Source organism: Vicia villosa, linkage group LG1 (assembly GCF_029867415.1).
Source record: "Vicia villosa cultivar HV-30 ecotype Madison, WI linkage group LG1, Vvil1.0, whole genome shotgun sequence".
Classification (NCBI taxonomy): Eukaryota; Viridiplantae; Streptophyta; class Magnoliopsida; order Fabales; family Fabaceae; genus Vicia; species Vicia villosa.
In genome coordinates this window covers 137,768,215-137,777,555 of record NC_081180.1, presented here as the reverse complement: position 1 = coordinate 137,777,555, position 9,341 = coordinate 137,768,215, and the positions used below count along the sequence as shown (strand labels likewise).

General features: G+C 37.5%; 1 protein-coding gene across 1 annotated transcript; it reads left to right on the top strand.

The window, feature by feature from the left end:
• Positions 1–5,999: 5,999 nt before the first annotated feature.
• On the top strand, positions 6,000–7,736 carry LOC131617842 (probable small nuclear ribonucleoprotein G). The gene is made up of 3 exons (XM_058889099.1): positions 6,000–6,370; positions 7,189–7,312; positions 7,424–7,736. The coding sequence occupies exons 2-3, from the start codon at positions 7,211–7,213 to the stop codon at positions 7,484–7,486; spliced, it is 165 nt and encodes a 54-aa protein (XP_058745082.1). The 5' UTR covers positions 6,000–6,370; positions 7,189–7,210; the 3' UTR covers positions 7,487–7,736.
• The last annotated feature ends 1,605 nt before the right edge of the window (positions 7,737–9,341 follow it).

The following is a 9,341-nucleotide window of genomic DNA, read 5'->3' as shown; positions in this document are numbered from 1 at the left end:
ATACATTATGACTCACGGTCCGGAGAGGGATATACATGGGAGGACTGCACATCACGCATCTGTGCAGCGTGAATGGGCGCGTGTAGTATCTCAGGTCACTGATGGAGCTGTCTTTCCACCTGATACACCCGCTCCAGCCGGGTCTTCTACATCTGTCCCAATTGAGGGGCTCTCTACGCTTGTTCCAGTTGATACACTAGCTCCAGCAGAGCTTTCTCCATCTATCCCAGTTGAGGACCCTTCCCCGTCTACTACTACACCACGGAGGGCCCGGGATGATGCTAAGGGTTCCTCATAGATGCCACCCCCCGCAGACGTCGTCGTGACACTTCTTCTACTTCTACTCTTGTGCCTGTGCCTATGCCAGTGATGGGCGATGCAGGATCTGCTGAGCCACCTCCGGAGGGACGCGAGGATGAGCCGGTGCTAGAGCCTATCTGGTACCTGAGGGGTCCTATAGACGCATCCCTTTTGATAGGGTATGACGATCATGCAGCCATGCGTATATGGGATGGAGAGGTAAATTTTTTTTGTTAATTACTTTTTTTCTTATGTTTCTGAATTTGCTTATTAATAATCTTGTTTTTTTTATAAAAAAAATCAGGATAAGGATCCATAGAGGTTCTACAACCACAGCCAGAAGATTGTGGCTCCTGCGCAGCCTGACCAGCCGTGGTTCCAGGATGTACTAGCAGCTTCTAGCTTGAGGGACCTCTGTTAGGTGGGCTACACGACGATACATAATGGGATGCTGGTGGCATTTGCAGAGAGATGGCATCCAGAGACTTCCTCATTTCATCTTCCTCACGATGAGATTACCATAACTCTTGATGATATGGCATGCCTCTTGCATCTACCTATCAAGGGTACCCTTATTGGTCACGGTAGGGTGATGAAGGAGGAAGCGATGGAGATGCTTATTGTTGAGTTAGGTGCAATCTGGATGACGCACTTGAGGAGGTGGAGAGGATATGTGGGGCACATGTGAGGTTTCACACCTTGCAGAAGTTATATGATGCGGAGCTTCTTGCGGCACATCAGGCTACTGGCGACGAGGTGGAGGTGGATATACACAGAGAGCGGGTGCTGAGATGTTACTTCTTATATTTGATAGGCACTCAGCTCTTTGTGGACACGAGCTCGATGTACATAGACGTCGTCTACTTGACGTACTTATTGGGCGACGAGAGAAGAGAGGGACTAGAGTTGCGTCGAGGGGTACATCACCTGGTACTGCAGGATGTCACACCCGTACATGCTGCCCGATGCACCTGGAGATCCGCCCAAATCAGCCCACATTCTGCAGGCTCATTGGCTGAGTTGGACCATACTCACGATCTCCTTCCTCAGTGTCGTTAGATAGTTAACACGTGCCTGGGAGCCATTGCATATGGTTTATTTCCTTAGGGGTTTGCGGTGAGGCTTGAGGTGGATGTTATGATTAGGGTGGCACAAGAGGCATTTTTATACCGTAGAAATCGTGGCAGGACTGGTGGGGCACTTTACGCTAGGGGCAGAGCCAAGAGAGGTCGTGGTGGATGCAGAGGTAGAGGCGGGGCCAGAGGCAAAGAAGAGCAGCAGGATAATGTCCGGCACACACAGTAGTGATGCTTGTGGTTTTTTTATGTTTGTATTTCTTGAATGATGTATGTATGTTACTTATGTTATTTTGATGATGTATTCGACATTATTTATTCGATGTATGTTTTTTGTCTACCTACTATTGTCTTTAAAATGTTTTACTTTAATTTTACATTTTTGCAATAAAACTTGAGTTTTTGATTGGAATCAACATGATTTGAAAATATAGCAGACTATTCCGTTAGTGCATCTACATAACACTCTGTTTTCACCACGTTGCATAGATGCATCTACAGAAGGCTTCCTCAACTGAAATCATTGGCTTCCGTAGATGTACATACGAAAGGAAACACATTTTTTTCCAAAATAGGGGTGCTTCCGGAAGTGAATCTACGGAAGTTGGGGCAAAACTAAAATTTCGCGCGGTGTGTAAGAGATCTATGGAGTGCACTGAGAAATTGTCAATATAAAAACTATTTTTTATTTAAATTTAATTTTATAAAAACACATCGTGTGGAAGTTAATGGTAGTGAGTTGTGAGGAAGTTAATAATAGTAGTTTAAATGGAAGTTATAATGTAAATTGCACAATAAAGTAAGGGTAAAAATGGAATAAAAAAACCGGCTACACCAAAATAAAGTATTCCCTTTGTATATGTTTTAGATTATAGATGTTCGTGGGGAAGAAATTAGTATGCATACCATGAAAAAATTTATGCTGAAGGCGTGGAACTTTGCTCTGTTACCACACCTCTACTACCACGACGATGGATATTTCATCCTTCGATTCAAAAAATAAAGATATGGATGTTGTCCTGATTAAAGGTTCATACACTATAAGGAACATGCCTATGATCTTGAAGGAATGGAGGTCAGATTTTAACCTAAAGAAAGATTGTTGAGAACGTTGTTTATTTGGGTTAAATTGTCGCAACTACCGCTGCATCTATGGGGCAAAAGTAGCTCAAAAAATATTGGAAGTGTCATTGGTTCTCCTTAGGTCACAGATGAGTGTGCGGTGCACAAACTTCGTGTATCCTACGCCAGACATCACCCAGAAGCTGCTCGATGAAATTACCATACGAGATAAAGAAGGAAAATTGATGAAACAAGTAATAAAATATGAATGAAAGCCCAAATTTTGTTATCAATGTCAACAAGTAAGGCATCATTTTGGAATAATCCCAAAGGCAAATGTGTGGAAACTAAAAGTAAAACAACAAGAAGCTCTGCAGAACATGCAAGAGGTCCATAGTACTCCCAAGGAGAGCATTCCATAAGAATCTGAGAAAGATAATGAAGAGAACTGAACAGTTGTAAACAAGGCCATCAGAGATAGAGGAAAAAGTAATATTTATGTTGAATCGTCTAAAGCAGTTAAATGTCTAAATGGATTTGAGGGTTTAAGGGTTTTGAATGACACTCTAGATGCTTTTGATCGTGGCCCATGTTAGTCTTATGGAATGTTGGGGGACTCAATAAGGCTGCTAAGCTAAGGGAGATTAGTTCCCGTCTCCATGAGCTTAAGCCAACTATTGTAATTTTGATTGAGACTAGAGTAAAAGTGAGTAAAGCCATGGTGGTTAGGAAGAAACTTCATATGCAAGGTAGCTATCTTGATAATTACAATGCTCATGCTAACTGGAGGATATGGATACAATAGGATAACAATAAAATGGATATCATACTTTTTAAAAGTACTAGTCAATTTATCCATTGTGGTGTGTATGATATGGCTGGTAGTTTCAAATTTTGGTTGACAGCCATATACGCTCACAATCAGTTGGAGATGAGGAAAACCCTTTGGAAGAATATGGAAACATTATAGAGAAATCAACATGGGCCATGGTGTGCAGTTGGAGAGTTCAACAATATGGCAAAAGCTCAAGATATAATTGGTGGTAAATTGGTTACTGGAGCAGAATTTGAGGACTTGAATAGCATGATGCTCAATACTGGACTTTGTGAAATGGATAGCAAAGGTGATTTCTTCACTTGGTCTAACAAGCAGATGGAGAATGCTATCTATTCTCGAATTGATAGGGTACTGGCTAAAGTAGAGTGGTTTCATGAAAATAGTGACGCGATCTTGCATATCCTCCTTCCAAATATCTCTGATCATGCCCTGTTGTACACTGCTGAGCCTCAGAATGTTGGCAAAAGACAAAAAAGCTTCTAGTTCAATAACTCGTTAAGCTTCAATACAAGTGATTGTTAGATCCAAATCTATCTCTAGAATCTATAAACTAACAGATTTCCTTCCCTAATCAAGACTTGTGATGTCTATTTCAACAACAACATAAATGTAAAAAGATCAAGGAAAGCATCATGATTGGTTTGTAAAGCAAGTTTTATACAACACCATGAGCGATAAATATACATATGTTCAGAGTAAATATAAAAACAAACCCAACAAAAGAAAAATACACAAAGAGGAAGAGAGAAAAACCAAACATCTAACGGTTTATCAGCTCCGATTGATGAGAAATCCACCTCCGATCATCCACATGCAAGACCTGATTGTTGTTTTCTAGATAATCCTAACCCAAGAATGAAATTGGGACAAAAATTCCCCAATACCGTAACCTAACATCTATGCTGGAAATAAATATAAAGGCAAAACTTTCGCAGCCGCATTAAGCAGGCTCAATGGGCTTAGCGGGCCGCCACTATATTAAAAATATATGGAGCTGAAAAAGGGAATGCGCTTAGCGCGCTTGTGAACCCAACTCTGGTTCTACCAGAAAAGTGGTAACGCGCTAGATTATGGGCTAAGCGGCCTCAATCATTATTTTCTATAAAATTTACGTATTTGAAGTCGTGTCTTTGACACTTTATTGCTCGAGGCTTCAATATGCACCAATGCCTATAAAATGAATGAAAAACGATTAAACGGTACATAAATGAATCAAAACTCAAATAATACTAAATATGTACAAATATAACGAAAACGTACACATTCACACACAAGTTGAGGAAACAGAGTCGATAAGTGCCGCAAAATTATATACAAAATAACTACAATTTGGCACTTATCAGTCATGCAGTTGATATCACTTTGGATTCACCTCTAGTGATGCCAAGTAGGCAATATTGCTAGTGCTTTCGCCTGGTGGGCTTGTGCAGTCATGTAGGCGTGCTTTGAACTTGCTATTAACACACTTGTGAATTAATGATTGAAGAGGTCGTGGCGCCACATAGACAAATGTCACTTTGTTTCAGATTAAGTTTCGATGAACTTGTCACAAATGAGATTGTGTAGCCACATAGGCATAAGTCACCTTGAACCCATTTGACTCATCGTGTGGTGTGCTTGTGCAAGTCTCTTAATGCTAGGCACTTGGGACTCACCAAGGGTGTGTTGTTCGGCCTAGGTAGACAGGCAAATACTACTTCTGGATTCCTCGCATGCGTGTACGAGTTTGCATACTTGTTTATTTTGATCTGTTCGTGTGATTTTGGTGCTTTAGAATTGGGATGGTCAAGGGACTCCCAATTGTGATGCTATGTGTTGTTGTATTTTTCCTGAACTTGATAGTGAGGAAACCCATGATCAATGGTGGATCCGTATTTGATGCATGTACCCTGTAGAGCCGAGAGGACTCATAAGATAAGGGGGCTCACTGAGATTTAGTAATCTCATCCCAATCCTATTATTTATTTTTTCAGGCACATGTTAGAAGTAAAAGAATTACTAGGAGGTATGGATTAAAGACTGTTGATGAGAAATGGCAGGAGGACCTTATCAGATCTTATCTTATTGATCTAAATATTTTTATATTCAAAAAATGCTATTTATGATCCAAAAATTTTGATTCAAATTTAAAATAAATATATTATTTAAACAAATGCGCGTACCAAAGCGGAACCCGTGCGTACGCACGAGTTTGTTACTAGTTAAAAACATCAAATAAAACCTTCTCCACGCCTTGTCCTTCCCATAATGAATAGATGTAATTATAACATAAACATGTGCTTCAGATGGTTAAATTTTCTAAACGTCACTACTAAAAATATGACATTTGCTTAAAGGATTTTACATCAGGTATCAAAATATATGATGTGAAAAATATTTGTCAAAAGATTTTACATCAGGTATTTATTTTTAATGATATAAAAAATATATGAAAAAATGAAAAATGTATATCATAGTGGCAGTATTGTAAATAAAATGAAAAAAATAAGCGGTAGCAGAATTGTAAATAAAATGAAATTCTTGTTATAAGGGATTTTACATCGGGTCTATATATTAACCGATGTGAGAAATTCTATGCACGGTTGGCCTTTACATCGGGCCTTGATAATAACCGATAAGAAATTCTATGCACAATTGGCCTTTACATCGGCCAATAAAAAACCGATAGGAAATGTTAACACAATTTTTTCTTAAAACCCTATTCCTTCTTTTGCAGCCACAAATCTTTTATCTTTTCTTCTTCGGTCGAAACCTCATTCTTCTGCCGAAACCCATACTAGTCGTCACCACCTACTCCTCCGTCTGCCTTGATTGTGTGACTCCACCGTCGGAAAATCCAACCTCCTCTCACGATACGCTCGCAACGAGTTCAATCTTCACTCCAAAGCTACAATCGGAGTTGAATTTCAAACTCAGAGCTTAGAAATTGATTCCAAAGAAGTAAAGGCTCAGATTTGGGATACTGCATGTCAAGAACGGTTTCGCGCTGTTACGTCGGCGTATTACAGAGGCGCCGTCGGTGCTCTCGTTGTTTATGATATTAGCTGGAGAACTACGTTTGATAGCGTCAGTAGATGGCTCGATGAACTCAAGAGTTAGTGTCTTATCTTCTTTCATTACTTCAGTTTCTAAATCTGATCTCGTAGTTTACTCATTGTTATTTTATGCTTTTTGTTTTGGATCTATCGTTTTCGCTTCAAAATCTATAGATATATTGTTTATTTTCATTCTATTGCTTAATTTGTTTGTTAATTGCTTTGATTGTGTGAAAATTTTCAAAGTACCAGCGTTAAGTAGTGGGGAGGGGGTCGCGTCTTGCTAGTAATTTATGAAGTAAATTTGGGAGGTTTGTACTGAGTGACAAAATAGAGGGGCTCAGAGGAGTTAATTATATTTCCCTTTTTTAAATATAATTTTGGATCTGGGTGGGGTAGAGAGAAATGAAGAGTTATGAACTCGCACCCAATTCTCTTTGACCACAAAGTTCTCTTCATTTCTTGCTACATTGCCTTCTTTGACTCAACTTCCTCCTTCCTTTCTCTGACCACTCCTCTTTTCTCTTTACTGTGCAGCTTTGCGATACTTAAGTCCTCGTAGCAATTAGGAAAAAATTTAGGTTTAAAATGAGAATATGGCTTGATATACCTTATAATGATTTATTTCAACTATGCATATAAATCTTAATCATTTGGGATGAATTGGGTCTTTTCTCTGTTTGAGTTTTGTTATTTTCTTAGTTATTTACATCTTTGTTTAGCACTTGTGAATTTTGCTCTTGAATATTTTTCTTGATATGTATCTATGCTCACATGGTTTAAACATGTGTATCTATGGATTTTGTTGCTTCTTTGGTGGAAACATGTTTTACAATTTTGAGAAGAGTTATCCTAAATTTTTTTATTGATTTTGCAGTCAATAGCTGAATGAAAATCACATGATTGTTGGTACCTTCCGGGGCTTTGACCAGCTTATGAATTTGGTTGTTGACAATACTGTGGAGGTGAATGGCAATGAGAAAAATGAGATAGGGATGGTGGTAAGTACTCATATTATTCACTTTCAATTTTATATTAGCGGTTTAGGTGTATTATAAATTTTGAACATGTTCTTTTTATTGTTCATTGTTAATTTCACTCTGATTCTTCAGGTAATCATAGGAAATAGTGTGGTAACTGGAGAGGCACTTGAACCAGTAATCAGGAGCATCTAATATGTGTTTCTTGTAAACATTTATGAGTAAATTGTAAGGTTTAAGGTTTCAATTCAACAATTTCCGGTTTCTAAATGTAATTGGGATTATTAGTATTGTCATGCTATGTTTCTAGTTTATTTTCAATCCAGGATACCTTCAGTAGTTCAGTGGATTGTATTGGTATAACTAAAATGATGTATATGTCTTCTTCAGTTAAATTGATACTTTTCTATTGCATATAACATTAGCAATTCTCACTTTCTATTTATTCTCTTTAATCTAAAAATATTAGTTGTTTATAGTGACTATTATAGCTTTCACTTCTCTTTTTATTTTGTAGGAATTATACTTGATGTTTCGTTTTTGTTTTGTTTTAAGGAATTACAGTTTTCACTTCTCTTTTACTAGTGTCACAACCTGCTCTAATTTTTACATTTAAAATGTCCCGTTTTTCCTGAATTTTGCATTTAAGAAATTATTGGCTCGCGTATTAGATGCTCTCTTTCAGATGTTTTGCAGCACTCTTTGAAATTAAGATAATTTTTGACATCGATGTTAAAAACAATATATTACATCGGGCAATTCATTAAACTGATGTTAAAAATAATATATTACATCTGGCCGTTGAGGCAACCGATGTAAAATGTTGCATATATATTTTGTTTTTAAAAAAATTGGATTTTCTTCGTATCAGACCTACAATTAAACCGATGTGGCATGTGTATTTTTCACATCGGGTTGTGGCCCGATGTAAAATGTCTCTGATTTACCACATCGCTTGGATTTACATCGGACCCAGACCCTATGTAAAATGTGTTTTTTGCCCGATGTAAAAAGTCTTTTCTGCACTAGTGCGTCTTTCATAGATGCTTTCTAATACCAGCAAGAGATCCACCAACACCTTCGTTATTCCATAAACATATAAAAGTGTAAGGAATTTATTATCTATCAAATATTTTGAAAAACTTTTTTAAATACAAAATTTGTTGTTGCATCCAAAAATTCTTTTTTGCTTGTCATGAATTAAGAATTCCACCCCTTCTTTAATTTTGACTCTAGACACTGTAACATATATTTTTCCATGACTAACAATTACTATCTATAATATTAATTAATATAAACACAAAATATGAGAACAAGTACATATCTGCCATCACAAACCTTGCAAGGAAGATGCTTCAAAGCGAAGAAGAAGGTGAAAACAATGAAGGAAAAAACTGAAAAATAGGATTAATAACATATGATTCAACGTAACACAATCGTTAAAGAACAAAACACATTGAAGAAAATGCTTAGTTTAATTCATACATTTTCACGGAGGAAGAAAGAAGGCGTTTGAGAACTAAACCTTGAAAAATCTATTGATGAAGCAACAGAGATGAATAAGGAGATGAAAGAGGGAGAAGAACAAGGAGATGAAAGAGGGAGAAGAACAGTCGGAGAAACTAAATGAAGCAAGCAGAAAAGGTAACAAATGGCAAAGCAGTTAATTAAAATGAGTAGTTATTGCATCAACTACCTACCTAATAATAAAACATACTACCAAACTCCCTAAATTACCCTTCATGTAAAAATTAATTACCTTAACAAAAACCCTTTTTTGTAATTTGCTAAATCAAAAAGTTATTCCCACCAATCAAATGTCTTCATTCCTCCAAGTGGCACACATACTTTTCAAAATTCCTGGATGCTATGCATTACCCGCCGGATAAAGCATTTCTTCCAAAATATTTCCCCATATTCTTCCAAACTTACTTTTATCCTCTCATTCCCTAACTTCTCTTTCTCTCCCCTTCTTCATATTTGCCCCTCTCAGTCTCCTTTACATCTCCTTCATCTTCATTCACCTTCAACCCATTCAACCCATTCTACT

Excerpts from the sequence above, each read along its gene's own strand:
- LOC131617842 (XM_058889099.1), top strand. The coding sequence starts at position 7,211 with ATGATTGTTGGTACCTTCCGGGGCTTTGACCAGCTTATGAATTTGGTT. Across the intron at positions 7,313-7,423 it reads AAAATGAGATAGGGATGGTG|GTAATCATAGGAAATAGTGT; the intron begins GTAAGTACTCAT and ends CTGATTCTTCAG.